The sequence below is a fragment of the Schistocerca nitens genome, chromosome 2 (genome assembly GCF_023898315.1).
Source record: "Schistocerca nitens isolate TAMUIC-IGC-003100 chromosome 2, iqSchNite1.1, whole genome shotgun sequence".
Taxonomy (NCBI): Eukaryota; Metazoa; Arthropoda; class Insecta; order Orthoptera; family Acrididae; genus Schistocerca; species Schistocerca nitens.
The window spans coordinates 686,357,637-686,380,264 of record NC_064615.1 but is presented as its reverse complement, the minus strand read 5'-3'; the positions used below and the strand labels follow the sequence as shown (position 1 = coordinate 686,380,264).

The following is a 22,628-nucleotide window of genomic DNA, read 5'->3' as shown; positions in this document are numbered from 1 at the left end:
CCAGCTGCCGACACATCAAAAAGTATGGTAGCATGTCGAACTTTGAATTTCTAGCCCAGACAGGGAATGAATATGGGTTACCTGGAAGTAGGCAGAAGTGAAAGCGGCTCGTCGTAGGCTACACGGAACTGAAGGTAAAATGCTTGCCAAGTCCCTTAACCATCTTAGACAGTTGGCCTCCCTCTAAAACTTTTAATAGAATCACTGTTATCACCAAAGCAGCCGACTGATTCTTAGAAAGAATGAATACCAGATACAGATCAACAAGGGAGGAACTGTTATCGTTCCTTGAGCCAGCCGTACCCACCTGAAGATATATTGAGAAATGCCGTCACTAAGACATACGAAAGCTCTGTAACATTGGGTGAAAAACTTACCACTCGACGTCGGGATGTGTTGAAGCGCTTCGCTCGCGAGCCACAGGCTAAGTCAGTCAGCAGTCGTCGGAACTCGGTGATATCGTCGTTGTTGATAACGCAAGTGGCCTGTTGCTTAAGGGCAGTAGATAGCATTCGACCTAGCGGGCTGGGCGTTGTAATTCCTTAATGGTCTATTCAGGGAGAGACTGTGGCCTGTTTTACTTTCAGTTTCATTAGAACTGTGCAGATTGACAACCATACGTTAGTTTCTGTTAACATGGATATTGGGACGTCAAACAACCACACGAATGTCAAGACGATGTGAAGATTTTACGTGCACGACACGGTAGTGTTTCCCTACCAGCGACGGACTCAGAAGAATAACCACAGAAAGCGGCTTGTAGCTATTGTTATTACGTGTTGGTTCAAAAGTCTGCTACTGTCATAGGTCTTAATTTGAGGAATAAATTTCTGATAATGTACGTTTGGAGTACAGCATTGTAGGGCAGTGAAACATGAACTGTATGAAAACCGAAACTCAAGAGAATCGATGTATCTGAGTCATGGTTATACAGAAGAATGCTGAAAATTTGGTGGACTGGTAACGTGAGGAATGAGGAGGTTCTCCGCAGAATCGCCGAGGAAAGGAACATACGACAGACACTGACAAGAAGAAAGCAGAGGATGATAGGACATTGTTAACACATCAGGGAATAACTTACGTGGTGCTAGACGGAGCTGTAGAGGGTAAAAACAGTAGAGCGAGACCGAGAGTGGAATAGATCCTTCAGATAATTGAGTATATATAAGAAAGGAAAGTTAGATAACCGGCATTTGTATCTGCTTGTGAATCGATTCTACTGCCGCCAAAGTACATTCCCCGTTAGGACATTGAACCCAAGGTAAGAAAATTTGGGGCTCACGCAGGGCCGAGTAAACAGTAATTTTTCCCTCGCAGCATCTGCAAATATGAGGAAGGCACACTACACCACGAAGATGACGTGCTACAGACGCGAAATTTAACTGACAGGAAGAAGATGCTGTGATATGCAAATGATTAGCTTTTCAGAGCATTCACACAAGGCTGGCGCCGGTGGCGACACCTACAACGTGCTGACATCAGGAATGTTTCCAACCGATTTCTCATACACAAACAACAGTTGACCGGCGTTGCCTGGTGAAACGTTGTTGTGAGGCCTCGTGTAAGGAGGAGAAATGCGTACCATCACGTTTCCGGCTTTGGTAAAGGTCGGATTGTAGCCTATCGCGATTGCGGTTTATCGTATCGCGACATTGCTGCTCGTGTTGGTCGAGATCCAATGACTGTTAGCAAAATATAGAATCGGTGGGTTCAGGAGGGTAATACGGAACGCCGTGCTGGATCCCAACGGCCTTGTATCACTAACAGTCGAGATGACAGGCATCTTACCCGCGTGGCTGTAACGGATCGTGCAGCCACATCTCGATCCCTGAGTCAACAGACAACAACCAACCATCTGCACGAACAGTTCGACGACGTTTGCAGCAGCATGGATTATCATCTCGGAGACCATGGCTGCGGTTACCATTGACGCTGCATCACAGACAGGAGCGCCTGCGATTGTGTACTCAACGACGAACCTGGGTGCACGAATGGCAAAACGTCATTTTTTCGGATAAATCCAGGTTCTGTTTACAGCATCATGATGGTCGCATCCGTGTTTGGCGACATAGTGCTGAACGCACATTGGAAGCGTGTATTCGTCATCGCCATACTGGCGTATCACCCGGCGTGATGGTATAGGGTGCCATTGTTTCCACGTATCGGTCACCTCTTGTTCGCATTGACGGCACTTTGAACAGTGGACGCTACATTTCAGATGTGTTACGACCCGTGGCTCTACCCTTCATTCGATCCCTGCGAAACACTACATTTCAGGAGGATAATGCACGACCGCATGTTTTCAGGTCCTGTACGGGCCTTTCTGGATACAGAAAATGTTCACTGCTGCCCTGGCCAGTATATTCTCCAGATCTCTCACCAATTGAAAACGTCTGGTCAATGGTGGCCGAGCAGAGAGAGATAAAAAGGATGAATTCATGTACAAACGAGTGTGATATGGAGTGACATACAGTGATTGATTCACAATTTGACCAGTGCATAAGATGAATTGCTGTCTTGCCCACGTGACTATAACAGACGAAACGGTTTAGTTTATAATATTGTTATGACACACTGTCTCTTAAAGGTGGGACTGATCGCAAACAAACCTTTTTTCATTTCCCATTGTCCACCATCCACATATGCCAGTGATTGTAACGATCAGAGGAATGCCATCCCCTGCAAAGTATTTTTGAATAAGCCCTTCTTCAGCATATCCTGCAGTTGTGATCAAAGTGTAGCAGACTGCAATGTTTGAGGTAGGACATCTAAATTAAATGCAATGGCTTGGGCACCATTTGGTAGCAGATGCGATCTCGGTATGATTCGACACACTTGATGACACCCAGCTGCTCATGGATAAGGATATTACATGTCGTAGTTGATAAATATCAGATACTACTAATGCCGTTAGTTACGTGTTTACCTAAACTTTCATCGATTTATTAACTGGAATATTGTTGTTTGGCAACTTGTACGTCAGATATCTTGCATAAAAGCCACCTGGGAGCAATTCACCTGGAACAATAGCAGGGTCATTTTAATTTCATGCCATGATGTTTAAAGGCTCAAATTACGGTAGGTGATAAATTTAAACCGTACTAAAGACTCAAAGTTAGAAGTAATGTTCATTTCTTAATTGTGTTATAGAGTCACTGCCCAGTGTTTCAGCAAAAGTAAGAATAAATTGTCAGAAAGCCACAGTGAATTACTGCCTTAGCAGCGAAAAGCTGGTAGCCGCAATGCGGAAACATATGGGTAAGAATAAATATGGATGTAAGGGGATTGCCAGACAAGGATAACCGCCCTCGGTGGTAAACTGCGTACTACAGCGATAACAACAGCGGGGGGCAGGTTGATGTTACTACAGCGGAATCTCTTGTAATGGGCAATGTGACTAGGTGACAGGTGTTACAAATGTGTTTGAAGTTTGAGGCAGAGGCAGTCTCGTCGCCCAAGTCCAGCGGCAGCACAACCGGGCCTGGGACACGCCAGACCCAGGACGACTGGACGTCTCCAGCAGCAGCCATGGTAGCAACCAGGGGTTCGAGACTGCTCTGAACCTGTCAGCCTGCAACCTGCAACCTGCAGTCTGCACCTTGGCTGCCAGCACTGAGTTTCCTTCCTGCAGCTTAGTACCACAGCACCAGCTGCATCTGTCTCCTGCCAGGGAGCAGTGGGTCGAATCGTGCACGCAGCAGTCTCCACACATCACTGTGGTACCCATGTGAGGAGCTAAGGGGCCTTCCCAGGCACCATCGCTGACGTCACATCTCTGGCCTACAGAGGCCATGGACCATATATGAGCCCAGTGGAAGCACTGCTACCTATGAAGAAGCCATTAATCAATATCTGTACATGCTCTGTAATGGCTGGGCGAGGCAAAACATGCCTAACTGGATTGATCCTGGCTGGCACTTATGTAAGGGCAGTGGCTGTGATAGTGGCCTCCATCCTGGTGAGAGGATGCTGCATAGAAACACTGACGCCAAGCCCATGGGCAGTCAGGGGCCTCTGTAGGCCATGCATGGTGATGACGTCAGTGACGCGCGACTGCTCCGTCGGCCAGTGCGCCTGGGATGACTTTTGAGCTCGACGTGTGGCCCTCACATCTTAGTGCTGCTGCTGGACTTCAGTAATGAGAATATCTGTGTTTCAAAGTTGAAAGCTATTTATGTCACTCCAAGCTGCATTCGTTTCACTAAAATCTGGAACCTAGTCACATTGCTAATAACAAGAGACTTGATCCTGTGTGGTGAAACTGATCCACCGACTACAATATTCCTGCTGCATGGTGCTGTTTTCTGCTGAGTGTGAGCAATTTTTCTTGCAGTCTCCTACCGTGTAACCACACTGTGGCTACGAGCGTGTGGTTTCCTATTGAAATTACGTTTACCCTTAACTATATATGAAGGTAGTATCTGTTACCGAAAGAACGGGATCTCTGCTTACATGGCAGACATTCTACCCACCTGAGCCACCGAGGGCACAGAGGATAGTGCGCCTGCAGAGACTTGTCCCTTGCACGCTCTCGTGAGACCCACATTCCCAACACGTCCACACCATTATATTCGTAGTGCACCTAATAGATGTTTGCCCATCACACTCATTACCCGTGGCAGATTAATCTACCAAGTCCCGTAAGAGTTGGGGCATAGCGTGTGCGTTCGCAAAAGAACAGTCAGTCGTCGGGTAGCCATATTTTAACTATATGAATGTAGTATTTGTTCCCAAAAGAACAGATACTCTTGATGACCGTGCATCTTCTCTACAATGAAATGATGATCAAACCGACGCCCTAGCTGCAAACAGGCGGGAGCGTGCAAGGGACATGGAAAAAAGAACACATTGACACCGGTGTGTCAGGCCCACCATACTTGCTCCGGACACTGCGAGAGGGCTGTACAAGCAATGATCACACGCACGGCACAGCGGACACACCAGGAACCGCGGTGTTGGCCGTCGAATGGCGCTAGCTGCGCAGCATTTGTGCACCGCCGCCGTCAGTGTCAGCCAGTTTGCCGTGGCATACGGAGCTCCATCGCAGTCTTTAACACTGGTAGCATGCCGCGACAGCGTGGACGTGAACCGTATGTGCAGTTGACGGACTTTGAGCGAGGGCGTATAGTGGGCATGCGGGAGGCCGGGTGGACGTACCGCCGAATTGCTCAACACGTGGGGCGTGAGGTCTCCACAGTACATCAATGTTGTCGCCAGTGGTCGGCGGAAGGTGCACGTGCCCGTCGACCTGGGACCGGACCGCAGCGACGCACGGATGCACGCCAAGACCGTAGGATCCTACGCAGTGCCGTAGGGGACCGCACCGCCACTTCCCAGCAAATTAGGGACACTGTTGCTCCTGGGGTATCGGCGAGGACCATTCGCAACCGTCTCCATGAAGCTGGGCTACGGTCCCGCACACCGTTAGGCCGTCTTCCGCTCACGCCCCAACATCGTACAGCCCGCCTCCAGTGGTGTCGCGACAGGCGTGAATGGAGGGACGAATGGAGACGTGTCGTCTTCAGCGATGAGAGTCGCTTCTGCCTTGGTGCCAATGATGGTCGTATGCGTGTTTGGCGCCGTGCAGGTGAGCGCCACAATCAGGACTGCATACGACCGAGGCACACAGGGCCAACACCCGGCATCATGGTGTGGGGAGCGATCTCCTACACTGGCCGTACACCACTGGTGATCGTCGAGGGGACACTGAATAGTGCACGGTACATCCAAACCGTCATCGAACCCATCGTTCTACCATTCCTAGACCGGCAAGGGAACTTGCTGTTCCAACAGGACAATGCACGTCCGCATGTATCCCGTGCCACCCAACGTGCTCTAGAAGGTGTAAGTCAACTACCCTGGCCAGCAAGATCTCCGGATCTGTCCCCCATTGAGCATGTTTGGGACTGGATGAAGCGTCGTCTCACGCGGTCTGCACGTCCAGCACGAACGCTGGTCCAACTGAGGCGCCAGGTGGAAATGGCATGGCAAGCCGTTCCACAGGACTACATCCAGCATCTCTACGATCGTCTCCATGGGAGAATAGCAGCCTGCATTGCTGCGAAAGGTGGATATACACTGTACTAGTGCCGACATTGTGCATGCTCTGTTGCCTGTGTCTATGTGCCTGTGGTTCTGTCAGTGTGATCATGTGATGTATCTGACCCCAGGAATGTGTCAATAAAGTTTCCCCTTCCTGGGACAATGAATTCACGGTGTTCTTATTTCAATTACCAGGAGTATATATATATAAGGCTCACCGGCCATTTGACCATCTTCTTCTGTGCGGATGCACAAACGGTGCCCGAACTCTTACGGGAATCGGCAAAAAGCCGCGAGTAATGAGTATAATGGGCAGGGACACTATGAATATAGTGCGGGACAATAAGTTGGGAATGTTGGTCTCACGGGAGGCGTGCCAGAGATAGGTCCCTGCAGTCGCACTATCCTGTGTGTCCTCGGTGACTCAGATGGGGAGAGCGTCTGCCATGTAACCAGGTGATCCCGGGTTCGAGTCCCGGTCGAGGCACACAGTTCCAACAGTTCCCGTTGACTTATATCAACGCCTGTAAACAGGTAGGGGTATTCATTTCAATGTAATTTCATCTACATAATTTTTCAGCAGTATTACAATTCCTGCCCCCCTCCTTCTACAAAGGCTACTACTCTTTTCTATTATGCTGTCAACCACAATTCGATTAGTAACTTCCTCCAAAATTGATGGCAACGATTACAATGTATCAGCGTCAGCCAGAGTGAACTGATTGAGGTGTATGTTTCCTCCCAGAACTATGATGAAGCTTGCACAGAGATTGAATAAAGCCTTCTTTATTGTCAGCAATTGTTCCACTGGGCCCTCCCGTCCATCACCGCCAACACATACCCCTCCTGGCTCCTCTTGTCTGAAGAAAAACAGTCACTTGCGCTCCTAGTTTTATTTATTTAGGATTAAATTAATGGCCGATAATTGTCATTTTCATTACAATAATTTATGACTCAAAATGGCCACCAACTAGTGCACTTTCATTAATGTTTGCCCAGATGCCCAACTGTGGTCAGCTTAATCTTGCTTACAATAGTTTAAGCTTGCTCCAAAATTGTTAGTCTCTCCTTCCCAACTCTTGTCTCTTGTAAAACGTTACTATTCCTAATGATTCACACTACAAGCCCCCCCTCCCCCCCCCCCCACACACACACACATTGCTTAATTACTCCTTAGGTACCCAGAATCATCGGATGGGACTTAGCACTCAAGCTCGGAACATAGGTCGATCAAAATCATCGTCAGCAGACCAAATTATAATTATATTCACAACCTCCAGCTTAATATTGCGTCAAAGGGTACTTCCTACAGTTTATGATGGTGTTTACCGTTTTGGAGCTATTTGTTACGACTCTGACAAATTTTCCCACGCTTTTCATGAATACAGAACTTGAGTGCAAATCCAGCAAGCACAGCAATGTATGATGCTATTTAGAGTTTTCGGGAAACTTGTTAAAATTTTACAGATTTTCTCACATTTTTCAGGAAGGTACAAGTAAATACAACGGTGTAAATGTTCAAAACAATGTCCACCACAGTGCATGCCCTGCAAGCACAAGTAAATGTTTAACAGCTGATGTCAAAGTGCAACTGTATATCACACTGCACCACATATGCTCTTGCTATTGTAACTGTTAAATACCTCTGGCTTCCCCAACACTATAAGCAATGGCAGTAATTTTCCTACACTGAGGTAGGAGAGATATGGACTTCGTTACATCTTCCACATCAGCACTGCACCCAGATGAATACATACAGTATACGAAGGAAAAAAGAAGGAAAACGCATATAAAAACCATTTATTTTAATGTCCCCTTTTTATGGGTTTTACAGTGCTGTTTCATAGGAAGTAGTCCATTCAAATTAACATTTATCAACAAACTGAAATGTTTATCACAGTAGTCATGGAAGTAAACTCATCACTCTGAATCACTGATGACAGCTTGTCACAGGCATCGTTGCTTTACGAAACAAATTGTAGTCAACTGCTTTGAAATTATAGAACTCTTCCATAAGTGTTCATAAATCTCAGTAATCACTTTACACACATTTTCAGATTTACACCACTCAAACATGTAATATGCGTGAACACTCACCATCTCAGTGAATCCGTAGTCTTCTAGCTACAGTGCCACCATATATCCCGGTATAACGTGTTCCAAGATAATTAGTATGGCTGGACAGTAGAATGCATTTAAGTCCTACAAGCAACACACTCCATTAACAGCGACTTAATGAATGACTTCAAAATGTTGAACGATGCTACATTGCTCAGAACTTGCAGTATACACTCACAGGCTGTGCTTAAATTAACTGCTAATACTATTATCCTATTTTTATGCCATTTAACTTCTAGCATCATAGAGTTATTCGTTGTTTCATGCAGTATCTACATGAGTGATAGTGATGAACCACCTGTGGGGCTCTACGTGTGATTTTTTAGTGTTTTTAAGTTGCATATACTACAGTGAATGTCATACAGTAAATCGGTGGTTGGAAGTGCCGTTGTCTTAGCTGAGTAAGATCTCTCACAGGATGAATGTGTCGAAATGCGCAGCATAGAAGCACCTCTCCTTGTCCTCCTCAATGCAGGTGGCATTTCACTATTAGTAACAGTGGTTTTATGTTAGTAGTTCCTTGCAGGAAAGGTATATCAACCTCAGGCACGAGATGTGAAAATAATGCTGTGTAGTTCAACCTACTTTTTAAACATCAGTAGTAGCAAATGTCTCAGTTCTGCCCAGTGGTAGCTTTCGAAAATTCTCGATGTAGTGATCCCAGGGTCAAGATGAGTGGGTTCCTTTATGTGAAAGTTTAGTGCGGATTCGTGCCATATTAAGTGGAATCAGTCAAACTCCTTAGCGATAGCAGGTGAAGGTATGAAAGCCTCAAGAGACTTTCCTGAGATGATCAAAATTTTTAATGAAATGCAGAACACTCACATACGGGCAAAGTTTGAAATTTTAATGTATGCCACTTACAAGATCCAGCACGCTCTAGACAAGTTGTTACGCTGGCAACGACAGATATACAGATTCTACGAGAAAATGTGAACCAGTTTCATCGTTGAGCAGTATGACACAGGCTATGTGTCGCTATAAACGATAGGTATACAGATTCAAAATCAAATTTGAACCAGTTTGATGAAGTTAGTATCCAAAACTCCTAATACATCAGAAGAAACCATTGCTCATCTCTATTTAAGCATTCTGTGCATCAATACATTGAAAAATGTATGAACCAACAACGCTGATTTGGAGGCTGAACTATAGTCCTATTTATGTATGTGTCTATACCCTACCATATATAAGAAAATAAAATGAAAGTGTAAAATCCCTTGGATCCTAATGTAAACAATAGCCATCATCAACGCTGAGTTGATAAAACAACTTTATCACAAGGACTTTGTAGTAACTGAATGGTCTGGCAAAAATGTTGGAAACCACAAGAAGAAGAAGAAGAATGAGAAGAAGAAAAAGAAGAAGAATGGTCCACTCCCTCCCAATTCTTCCTCGACGTCTAGTTGTAGTTTAAACGGATTTGTAGACGCGAAAAGGAACAATGTACTTCCTAATCTTAAGTATCACGTACAAATTATAGTGTTATACTGAAAACGAGTTACATACGGCTACAAGGTAGAAAATATCGCCATCGAGTAAGTTTAACAAATTCTTTTGAGATTTAAGTGATATGGTACTAAAAGCACGAATTAAATACGTCTCATGATGTACGTGGTAACAACTGGGATCAATTAGCACGGTATACACAATTCACATATTCGGAGCGTTCAACTATGTAGCATTCAGTCTAGATACTAGTGTAACTTGGTACTTTAGATGTTGTATAGCAAAGGTGTAAGGAATATGATTCTTTTTATATATACAGTTAAACAGTGTAATTGCACCGTATAATTACAGGATGTTATTTTACCCTGATGCATTATATGGTGCGACATATTCTATTATTACTACTACAGTGTCACCTAGGGGTTGATATAACATCTGTCCTGTTTACTTTAGAGTCTCCAAAGTCTTCATTCAGCTATTAAGCGAAGACGAGTATGCATAATCGGGACAATATGCATGGCATTTTAGTTTCTTACAAAGGTGCAGTCGATTAAAATGTGACCCAGTTGTAAGGGTTTCATCTTTAACTAGCAAAATGTACTTGTGTGACAACTACACAGTTGAAATTCCAAGGCATATTAAAACAGTGTCGAAAAGGGACTCGAATCTGCGAATTATAACCTTTTTTGGGCGCAGAATTTTGTTTTGCAAGGAAATTTCAAATTCGCGTACATCCCACTGCAGAGCTCAAAGTCATTCTAGAAGTACATACATATCAACGTGCTGTTAAGACTAGATCTTCGTTTTCAATTGACATTGTTTCTTGCCATGCTGTGAACATATGATTTACAATCTCAAAAATGTACTCAGATCATTTGCATGAAGAATGGCTTAGCAGACATGTCAGCAGTGTGCGTTGGAAGAAGCTGTAGGGATTCACTATCTCTTCATTCTCGTCTGTCCACAGAGCAATGCTCCACACAACGATTGAGCAACGTTTCATTCCTAACTGATGATTCATTCAAACTGGTTGTAGCGAAAATTACTACTTGCCTTAATGTTAACTTGAGTTTTCGTTCTGAAATCTAGATATTTAGGTGATATGTTGAAGGAGAGGCCAAGTAGAAACTTTTTGAGTTAATTTTGGATATGTAAAAATTTCGAACTTTTTGCTTCGCGTTTGTCTGATGACTGGATTGCAGTCCATTCGTATTTGATGATTCATTTGTGATCCTCTATTACCAGTAAGCAACAATGGGGAGAAAATATGTGTATATGTTCTCTGGTACTTAGGCTGACTGGTTTACGTTGCTCACTGGAAATTACTCAAGAGGGAAGAAGTTTAGTTTTCGTTAGATTCCCATTAATGACTAATGTAAACGATATATAATGTTCTTTTTGTGTATTTATGAGCCTCCAAAAAAGGGTTTTACATGATGGCAAGCAGGATTCGTTAATATCCAGAAGGTAAAGCAATAGTTTTATTCTGAGACGCAGTACCAACTAATTTCATTAAAGCATTAACCAAGCTTTTGAAAGATTGTGGCTTCAGTCACACGATCAGGTTTCAACTTCCCTGAGTAATCATTATTTTGAATTAGGAGTGTTTTCGAAGAATTTGACGAGATTTCATGATCCGTGGAAACACCCAAATAGTGTTCTTTGATTTTCGTTTGCGCCATGTACCAAGAGCGAATTTGCGTCGCTCTCAGACTGATGAGTGCTGCGCTGTATAACCTTTTTGTATGGTTATAGATTAATGTGGAATGAAATTTTCCTCTTTGCAGTCAGTGAAGTCATCTTTAGTGGCACCTTGAGGTCTTATCGTCAACTATCAGTTTAACTCCAGACATTACTGCCGTCTGATCGTCGGATATTTCTGCCATCACTTGTCCTACACTTTGTTGGCTAACTGCTCGTGAGGAACGTTTGTCCCACAAACAGGGCTCTTCGTGTACCGCTGTATTAGCGAGCTCAGTATCTTCGGCTACTACATGGGTAACACCTTGCACTCAAACCGGTAGAACCAATCAGTCGGGTGGAATGTTAGGACTGACGCAACATAATAGTTCCTTACAACTAATTATTGTAGCACGATGTAAGTGAAAATTATTTATCTCAAGGAGCTGAGTATATCTGAGAAATGACACCGGTGTGATGCCGACTCTCACCATTAACTTCTCATCGTCTAAAAGAATTCACCTAACGAGTGAAATGATGAAGTGAAGAAGACGATTCAAATTTCTTTATGATGCAGGTGTTAGGATAAGTAACGTGTTTGGAAGCCCAACGAAAGCTGCTGTTTCTTCAGTTATGAGCGTCGTTAGTTTCCATGGCATTGGATTTCTTCAAGATGACCAAGAGGTTTTTGATTACTCTCATGAAGCAACGTGTGACCTCTGAGCACTTCCTGTCGCCGTTTTTATTGATGAAGTATGTCATGATTACAATTTATCCGCGGACGGAGTGTCCTCAGTTCTTACTTCTTATAACACTCCATCCAACTCTTTTACATACCAACGTCGACGCAACGTTTGTCGTAACTCAGGAATGGGTGCCATGTTTATCTATTTGGACTGTGGCGTTGACGGGCTCACCAGACGGAGTCTCACCCATTTACCATTTCCTAGTGGATAGGCATCCTCAGACGTTGTCTACATTTGCATCTACATCTGTTGCGTGCAAGGCACCTCATGGTGTGTGCTTCGTGTACCATTGTAACAGAAGTATACTCTACGCAGTATTTAAAATTCCGAGTGTCTAAGGAGGTGGTTCATACGCATGGTTAATATAATATGAATTGAAGGGCCGCTGAGGATGAGTGGCAGTGAAAACTGCTTTTTCATTTAGAAATTGTATTTGACTCAATTTATTTTCTTTTCATATATTGTAACATCGTATTTGCTATACTTTGTGTGTCTATGCTGAACTCAGGCTTCGACTGATCGAGCAAGCACTCTGAACCTCTTTGCGTGCCCAGTGACAAAGGGAAGGCTTCAGATACGGCCAACAGAGACGGCATTTCTTTGGCAGGTAGTTTGTGTCTAACCAAATATGAAATATTCGAAGATACTATGGCACAACAGAATACCGTTTTTGAGAATATCACCCCTAAAGCTCACGACGCGTATTCGACTCAACACTGAAGAGATCGACATCTAATAAAAAACTGAATATTTTTCGTCACCATGTATAGTGTCCAAGAACGGGTATTGATTAGAAACGAAGGAAAGACACTGTTATTAATGACACATATGTAGCCACAATGTAAATGCTGTTGAACGAAACAGCTGCTTGTGTAGCGACAAAAGTAGCAGAGATCCAACACTCTTTCTCCAACGCATTCTGCAGTTGTGTAAAAGTAAAAATATTCCAAAATAGAAGTGTCACAGTTCATACATTTCCTGATTATTAGTTTCAGCAAAGTTATACTGCAAATTTCAGATCGTCGGATACGTGAATTATAGTGCCAGTAGGTTTGGCACATTTTCTTCTAGCTTTTGAAAATCTGGAAATACTGTCATAGGAAAAACACTACCATTTAACGCTACAACGGCTATAAGTGTAGCACCAAGACACGGAGCCCGTTATCAGCATATGCACATCTGACAGTAGCTATCTGACTTTTTGACACCTCTTTGCATTGCTCATACAGTTATCGGCTTTATTTTAGTGTACTTAGTGTTGCACTGGAGTGTCTTTGCTACGAGTTAACCTCCCTGTATCCACCGACCACATATAGTTCTGATTCTACTTAATTTGACCCACACTTCCCTGTAAAGTTCGATACTCATAGTATCAAAGCTATATTTCTCGAACCATTCCCGTTCTTGGTAATTTACAACGTGTTGGCCGTTATTGTTACAGCGATATCATACTTTGGTGTTAACTGTAGCTAACTGTTCAGTATACAATATGGCGGGTATCTCGAACCAGGGCTATTTGCTTGCAAGAGAAGTATGTCGTGATGAATGGGCAGTTCCTTATTCTTTCATATGTTGCTGTAATCTCTAAGTAGGATCTAATTTTTGCGAAACTGTGGTGGGAACATAGTAGTTGGCAGCGGAAACCATTAGACGGGAGATTTATTGTACCAATAACCATGTGTATCGTGTTGTTGAGCTGCTCATCGATGAGGATGGTATGACAACTATTATACCAAACTGGAGCACAATACTTTGCGGCCGAAAAAAACCCGTGTAAGAGCCGATGTACACAAAGTCTTCATTGAAGCCCCCCAGGATGTGTCACATAGCTACTGAATGTCGTTTTTTTCGAGTTTCTGTCTTAGCTGTTGTGTTGCCCAGATGTTCCTTTTTTTTCCTTTTTTCTTTTTTTCGCTCATCTTTATTGGAATTCCTCACTACAAATGGGTCTGAGCTCTATGCGACTTAACTTCTGAGGTCATCAGTCGCCTAGAGCTTAGAACTAATTAAACCTAACTAACCTAAGGACATCACACACATCCATGCCCGAGGCAGGATTCGAACCTGCGACCGTAGCGGCTGCTCGGTTCCAGACTGCAGCGCCTAGAACCGCACGGCCACTCCGGCCGGCAATTCCTCACTACAAGCAGACAGACTAACTTAGGCAACCAAGCACTAGAAAAAAAACCCTCTCAGGACCAAATGACTAAAAAACTGGGACTTCAGTCCTCGTTTGCCAACTGAGTATAGAAAAATAGAATGTCGTCGGAAAATCTCAACGTTGACGTTTCTTCTTCTTGAACTGTAATTACTTTTCAAATATCCCCTCGATTCCCTCATAGGTTGTTCACTCTGCAGAGTAGATAACACAAAAGTATGTCGGGATGAATGGGCAGTTCCTTATTCTTTCGTCTGTTGCGGTAATCTCTAAGCAGTGTCTCAATTTTGGGTAACTGTGGTGGGAACAAGTGTGTCTGTATTCTTAATAACTGCTTCCGTTTCATGTCCTTCGACTCTTAACACTGCATTCTGTTTTCTGTACATATTGTAAACAACTTTACGCTGCATGTTTATTTTATTCACCTTTCCCTCTGAATTTGAAACAATACATTTGAACACCATTGTTAAACGCTTTATCTAAATCTGCAAATGTATATATAAATTTGTCATTGTTTGGTCTTTCTTCTCAGGTTCGTAGGAGGGTCAGTATTGCCTCGCGTTTTCCTACCCTTCTCTGCAGCTCAAATAGCCATGTACCACTCTTTCCATTTTTCTGTAAATAATTCTTGACTGGTTTTGGCACCCTTGGCTTACTGACGTGGTGGTTCGGTAATATTCACTCCGGTCAGCGCCTACGTTCTTTGGAATTGGAGTTATTACGTTCTTGTTGAAGTATGAAGATATTTCACTTGTCTCGTATATCTCGCACACCAGGTGGAATAACCTTGTCAGTGCTGAGGCAGAGTCTCAACCATTCCCACGAACGACTGACTATTCCAGGGATGTTGTTTCGACTTAGGTCTTTCAGTGCTCTGTCAGATTCGATTTGCATTCCCAAGTCATCTACATTCTCTTCGTTTTCTGTAATACTGTTACCTTTGTATCGCCCTTATATACACTGGGGCGACAGAAGTCATGGGATACCGACTAATATCGTGTCGGACCTCCATTTGCCCAGGCGTAGTGCAACGACTCGACGTGGCGCAAATTCCACAAGTCGTCGGACATACAGAAAGTTCTTCAAACCAGTCGCGAACAGTTGCGACCTGGTGCCTTGTTTGGGAACATGAAGCCTGTGAATGACTACAAATTGTCTCGAGGTAGCCGTACGTAACCATTTCCAGTCAATGATTTGCTCAGTTGGACCAGAAGACCTAGTCCATTCCACGTAAGCACGGCCCACACTATAATGCAGCCACCGTCAGTTTGCACAGTCGCTTGTCACGCGGGTCCGTTTCTTCGTGGGGTCTGCGCCACACTCGAACACTGCCATCAGCTCTTACCAACTGAATTCGCTGCTCTCTTCGCCAGGCCACGGTCTTTCAGTCGTCCAGGGTTCAACCGGTGTGGTCAAGAGATGAGGTGGGGCGCTGCAGGCGACGTCGAGCTGTTAGCAAAGGCACTCGGGTCTGTCGTCTGCTCCCGTAGCCCTTTAACGCCAAGTTCCGCCACACTCTTCTATCCCATACATTCGTCGTACGTCCGACATTGATTTCTGCGGTTATTTCTTGCCGTATTGCTTGTCTGTTGCCACTGAGAACTCTACGCAAACGCAGTTGCTCTGGGTCGTTAAGTGAAAGCGTCGGGCACTGCGTTGTTCGAGCTAAGAGGTAATGCCTGATTTTTGGTGTTCTGGCCACACACTAGACTCCTTGGATCTCCTAATATTAAATTGACTAACGATTTCCGAAAAAGAATGTCCCATGCATCTAGTTCCAACTACCATTACGTGTTCACAGTCTGTTAACTCCAGTCCCGCGGCCATTAATCACGTCGGAAACCTTTTCACCTGAATCATCTGAGAACGAATAACAGCTCCGCCAATGCACTGTCCCTTTTTACCTTGTGTATGCGATACTAAGGCCACATATATGTGTGCACGTCGCTATCAAATGACTTTGTCACCTCAGTACACTCGTATACTCCTCATACTGCTGAGCTTCGCTTCCTTATTTAGTATTGGCTTTCTCTCTGATCTCTTAATATTCGTACAGCTTTTTCCGTTTTCTGCAAGGATATACTTAAACTCGCTACAGACGGCTTCTAAATTTCCCCTAATAACGGATGCTTCTACAGCGTTGCACTTGTCCTCTAGCAATTCCTCATTAGCCATTTTCCATTTTCTGCCAATTTCGTATTTAAGACGTCTTCATTTGTTGCGTTTCTGTATTTCCTCCTTCCGCCAAATACATTCAACATCTGTGTTGTCCAACGGCTTCTAGTAGGCCTTGTCTTATTAACTATTAGATCTTCCGATGCCTTAACTAGTTCATTTGTCAAAGCTTCCCATTCTTTCTCTAATTATCATTCCCTTCCTCTTTTTGAGTCAAACGTTGGCTGATACTCCTTTTTTAATCTGAACAATTTCTGGTTCTTTCAGTTCATTCAGATCTCATTTCCTTAATTTTAGTTTTAAGACGTTTCTTCAGTTTTAATTTCTCGTTCATAGCGAATAAATAACTGTCAGAGGCCACAGTTGCCTCCGGAATTATTTTGCAGTTTAAGGTCTTGTTTCGGAAAATTTGTGTTACTATTATGGAATCTATATGAAATATTTGAGTGATTCCAGGTCTCTTCCAAGTATCAGCCTAGCCTCATGATGTTCTCCAAATTAATTATAGCTCATGTCATATCACTTTAATTCATCCTGAAGTATAGTAAAACCGTTTTGGAGAAAAATGTTCACCATGTGTTTCAGAATAAAATAGACAAATTTTAATTCAATGCATAAGGTTAGTATGAACTCTACAGAGAAATTTTCGGGCGTATCCGGGAGGTTTTGTTTACGAACTTTGACATCAGAAACCTACGAACTCCATTGTCTAATTACGGAGTGATCTGATGAGAGTGTAAGTTATGTATTCTCTTTTGGATTGCGATGAATTAACACTGTTAACAAAAACAGATGACTCAGGTATTCTTATGTTCAGACGCCTGTAGTGGCATGGTCAGAGGAGAAAGCAACCAACTGATTAAAAACATTTAAGATCAATACAACTCTCAGGTGACATTCACACGATTCCACTACAGTGATATTGGGGACATAGTGAATTTTCTGTTTTGTTGTTCTAGAGAGGTGTTTGTAGAAAGCATATACTCAAAGTGTTCACTTACATGGCCATGACAACAAACGATGGACTATCAGATATGTTCCAACAAGGCATGTTTTTGCTTTATTCGTTCACCGGTTGGAATCAGTTCTTTAGCCCGTTTCCACTAGATTTATATAAATGATCCTTCAGCCTCTTATCTTGTGACTGGATTGGCTGTGTAGCATGGAAATTACTATCAGTACACTTATGCCCAAACAATGTACAAAATGACATTCTAGTATGGAGGATACCGTGCGTCAATCCATGTTAATGGTGGTGTGACATAGAGATACGAATTATAACTGCCTTGTAATCTACAAAAACCGTAATGGCGTGTTCCAGAAGTAATTTGTTGATGGCTTGTTCAGTCTTTTTAATAAGGCTATCAAAACTTCGGTATGTCATACCACCCCTCAATAAACTGTGAAGACTTGTCACTAGAATAGGTATACACTATGTAGGAAGGTAATGGCTCGTTTGATACATTCAATACCACTGGTAATTTGCTTAAAACTAAAATGGCATTTTCTGTGAAGAAAAGGACAAGCGTTACTAATACTTTTGTAAGGTTTATTTCTATTACTCACCGTTGATTAACCTTAATTGTATTGCAAGTAGTACAGAAAAATCTCATCAAAAAGCATGAAAGGTTTCAGTTTCAGTTTGTCCTAAGGAAATTGGGAGAACTTGTCAGATACAAAATACAGCTAAATTTCTGTCACATAAATACAATTAGGGAATACACATCACACACATTTCTTTGTTTAGTTTAGTAACAAAACATTCGGGTATGTTTGTGAATAACTGTTCATCGTTGATGACTCAAGTGTCAACTTTACGACAATTAGTCCTTACAATATCTTTCAGATGTAAAGACAAATGGTACCAAGAGCTTTAAATGTGCTCATAAAATTCCTTTACTAACGAAGACTGGCGAGACGTATTTCAAGTAGGACAATGAATACCGATTCCTGAATGACATAACGAAAGCTTCGTCAAACTTTTTTGGATCGTTCATCGCTTCTGCGTAGTCCGCGCCGTGTTCCTCGGAAGTGAGGATGATTCCACTTATGGTGCTAAAGAAAACGCCGATGATTAGGCAGTAGTCCATGTCCTTCTTCAGCTCCTCGAAGGTGTAGGCATCTGCCTGTTGTTCCAGTCCCAGACGCCGCAGCAGGCCCACCAGCGTGCTGTGGTACTCGCGCAGCAGGTCCTCCACGTGGTGCCGGTGGACGTCTTCGCTGGCGTTCGCGTACAGGAAGTACAGCAGGTCCGAGGCCGGGCTGGTTACTGATGAGCACTATAATGCCATCAAACAGTCAGTTATTCGGAAAATGTATCGAGATTAGCATGATTCTCACAAGTAAAGGGCACATAATCTATTTTGTTATTTTCCTGTTTGGTTTACTGCTAAATTTCAAATTAATTTATGGCAAATTATTAATACCAGAAGGCCAAAGGTGGTTCAAAATGAAGGGCCGTGCTAGACCACTGAACAGCACGTAGACTCTCTACAGGTAAGCAGAGGGAAATGGAAGTAGTTGTAGTGGAGTGAAATGGTGGTCGTACGTAGGGAGTTCCTTAGTTTCTGCACTGGAAGACAGACATACGTATCAATTCAGGATAAAGTAAGATAGAATGTGTCAATGGTGCCGACTAGCAGTAAGTGTACTCAGAGTCATTTGTCATGAAATCTGAAAACTATTTCGTCATTCACCACTAAAGTAACATGACTAGCGTGTAATTCAGACGGAAAGTAAACATATCCTAGACTAGCAGAATACAGAGTGTCCTGTAGCGATAATCGCCCACAGACACTGCAATCGGACCGCTGAAAGATCTTGCTTGTACTCGAAGAAATCGCCATGTTGTTATAATCATCCTCTAACACTAAACGAGGGAGCTTTCAGTGTGGTTCCATCGTTCTCGATCCTCTTACTCATTTTTTTTTTTCGAAGAGACTGTCACAACAAATTTCACTAAAATAAGAAATTTCAAGAGACAGGATCCATGTTAGACAAGAACAGGTCTAGATAACCAACGCATCCAACGGAAGATAAATCAGTGGGTAACAGATGAAATATTTCAGCTGATCGACGAAAGGAGGAAGTACAGAAAGACTCAAGGAGATTCAGGAATACAGAAATAATGTCACTTAGTAATGAAATAAATAGAAAGCTAAAGTAAAATGGCCACATGAAGAAGAAATGATTGTCGGAAGAACTCATTCAGTATACGGAAAATTCAAGAAAAAAAACCATCGGTGAAGTAAAAAGCAAGGATGGTAACGTTAATGCCGCGTGGAATTAGCCGAGCGGTCTTAGGCGCTGCAGTCATGGACTGTGCGGCTGGTCCCGGCGGAGGTTCGAGTCCTCCCTCGGGCATGGGTGTGTGTGTGTTTGTCCTTAGGGTGATTTAGGTTAAGTAGTGTGTAAGCTTAAGGACTGATGACCTTAGCAGTTAAGTCCCATAAGACTTCACACACATCTGAACATTTTTTGGTAACGTTAATAACAGTGCAATGGGAGTGCCACTGTCAAATTGAGAAGAGATCTGACAGATGGTATGAGTACATTGAATGCTTCTACTATGAGTTGGCTGCTAGTCTCTCTTGGTTATGATAATTCTGCTTACCTGCACTCCTATTTTATTTTTCTTTATTGGACCAACTACTGCATTACCTATATTCTATTTCGTGTTTATAACGGTGAATACACCTGACTAGAAATTCTGTTCATCCTGCCACCAAACTTCACTAATCCCCATTGTATGCAACTTAAAGCTATCCATTTTCTTTTAGGGGATCTAACATTTCACACTCCGACCCGTAGAATGTCAGTATTGTTTCTACTGACAGCAGAAATAGGTACCGCTTTGGAGAGATAACGCTCATTCCACTGCAGGAATGAAACAGTTCAGGTTGCCGCATGAACGTGATATCGCTTAAGTTTAGCACTGGCCGGATGAATAAGAAGTACGCTGTCATCACATTTCATTGCGATCATATCTTGGGTTGAACTGAGATGGAACACCTCTTTTCCAATTCAGGTGCAAGCATTGGGCTTTACACTTGAGACTATATCCCGCATATAACAGAAAAAACACATGTCGACAGAACACGCACCCTCTAGCGTCAACTGTAGATGACACGGATCGGCAGCAACTATAACGGAGCAAGAAGCTGTAACAGAGCAGCACTGTATCCGAATCGCAATGGTGTTATAAAGGAGTCACGTGGCTTAAGAAGCCAAACAAGCACAATGAAGTCAAAAGCAGTGATCCTCAAACCAATCTGACACATATCATCCGGAACCACGAACTAGCTATAGGGACAAATAGCTGAAACCTTGTATCAGCAAATCTGATATACCAGTTGACACGGGAGCTGCAACATGGCTGTTAAACGCTCCAAATATTGAAAATGTTTGTCAAAACTGACTAGTTGTGTTGTACGTTGGTACATGCCTGCAACCGTGTTCGATTGCTTGGAAAACATGTGGCAAAAAATACTGCTGGAGAACACGGCACCTTTCACTCAGATACTGATGAATCAGAATCTTCTCCGAAAGCTAGAAGTACTGAATCTACTTGGGTAACTATACCCATGTCCCGGCCGCTGTGGCCAAGTGGTTCTAGGTACTTCAGTTCAGAACCGCGCTGCTGCTACGGTCGCAGGTTCGAATTCTGCCTCAGGCATGGATGTGTGTGATGTCCAAAGGTTAGTTAGGTTTAGTTAGTTCTAAGTCTAGGGACTGATGACTTCAGATGTTAAGTCCCATAGTGCTTAGAGCCATTTGAACCATTTTTGTACCCATTTGGGGAAATGTCACTTCTCCGAAGTACTGCAGGCGACATGCATTTTCTGCACAACTTCAAGCAAAATATTTTATGACGTATACAAAATAGGATTTGTAGGATGAATAGTGATAATGCTGAAAAAGAAAAGTTCAGTCTTACCTGAAAATCAACCAGGCGGACTTCTGAAACTTCTCCATTCATATATTTAAACATCATGTTGTTCTTCCAGCAGTCACCGTGAGTCAAAACTGAAAGCTTTGTTTGCGTCTTGATCTGCTCCATTCTTTCATATGCAACGTCTAGAAAGCATTCAGCCAATGCCCTGTATCTTTCCGAATATTGCTCATAGCCAGAAAATTGGTCTAACTCGTTTGCTAGTGCTTTGAATGACATTTTGGCTCTAGGTGCGAAATGCTGCAGAAAGTTTTCGTCTGTGAACATGTGTATACAGAACTCCTCCTTGTAGTGGGGCTCTTTAGTGAGCAGGTAGGCTGAAGCGGCGTGCAGCCGAGCGTATGCTCGCAGCGCCACTGCACAGTGTTTCAAGTCTAGCGGTTGGCCAGCCTGAGCCAGCCTGAAGCCAGTAGGTGAGAGGTCCTCCAGCACGATGTAAGTCGCGGGCTCCCGGCCCCATTGGTAGCACCTGGCTGCCAGTGGCCGGAACTCTTCACCCTCCAGCACCGCCAACTGCTCATGGATCTTTGGCATGACATCGTACAACATTTCTCCTTCGACCTTGAAAACATCGCATTTTTCTGTCAGATCCTTCAGCTGACCAGACTCAAGAACTGTTTTCACTATCAGGGTTTTCTTCTGAATCTTCTCATTGCCTTCATACCTCAGGAACACAGTGAGTCTGAACATGAGACTTCCATAGCCAAGTCCTTCAGCATTTGCGTACTTGACATTCATCGAGTCAACGGTAATTTTCTTTCGTTCTGCTTTCTTCAAAACAGATTCTACGAAATCGTGATTTATCCATGAAGGTGGCGAAACTCTCGTATCAGTTGATAATTCCATGTTGTTAATTTGCCTCAGATCCATATCTGTGGACAGAATAAATCACCGCATTGTAAGATAAATGAGCAAAAGGCACTGGACCCAGAGGTATGCATAATGAAAATGGGACGGTGAATGAAACATACTATCTTTAGTAATCATCTGCTCTTTCTCTCTCTCTCTGTCTCTCTCTATCTCTCTTCACGATAAACACACACACACACACACACACACACACACACACACACACACACACACACACACGCACACGCACACATACACACACACACACACACAGACTTCTACACAAAACACATCCTCCCCTATGCACATCATGTATGTGAGTTCCGTAACGTTATGCAGTTAGAAAAATGTGTACTTGTTTTATTGTATCTCTGCATTAAAGCTAGCAAAAGGTACTTTTGTTGGTATTGTTTTGACAGACTGTTATAGTCATTCTGTTTTGAAGTCATGGCAATTAGTG

The 22,628-nt window shown here is 43.3% G+C and overlaps 1 protein-coding gene across 1 annotated transcript in view; it reads right to left on the bottom strand.

Moving 5' to 3' along the window:
- Positions 1-22,057, bottom strand: part of LOC126235255 (uncharacterized) — a 141,116-nt gene extending 119,059 nt beyond the window's left edge. Inside the window, exons 1-3 of the mRNA XM_049943985.1 lie at positions 21,595-22,057; positions 21,305-21,444; positions 18,349-18,647 (exon numbers count right to left, since the gene is read on the bottom strand). Of these exons, the coding sequence (XP_049799942.1) occupies positions 18,349-18,647; positions 21,305-21,444; positions 21,595-22,057 (902 nt within the window). The remainder of the gene's footprint in view (positions 1-18,348; positions 18,648-21,304; positions 21,445-21,594) is intronic.
- Positions 22,058-22,628: the final 571 nt, after the last annotated feature.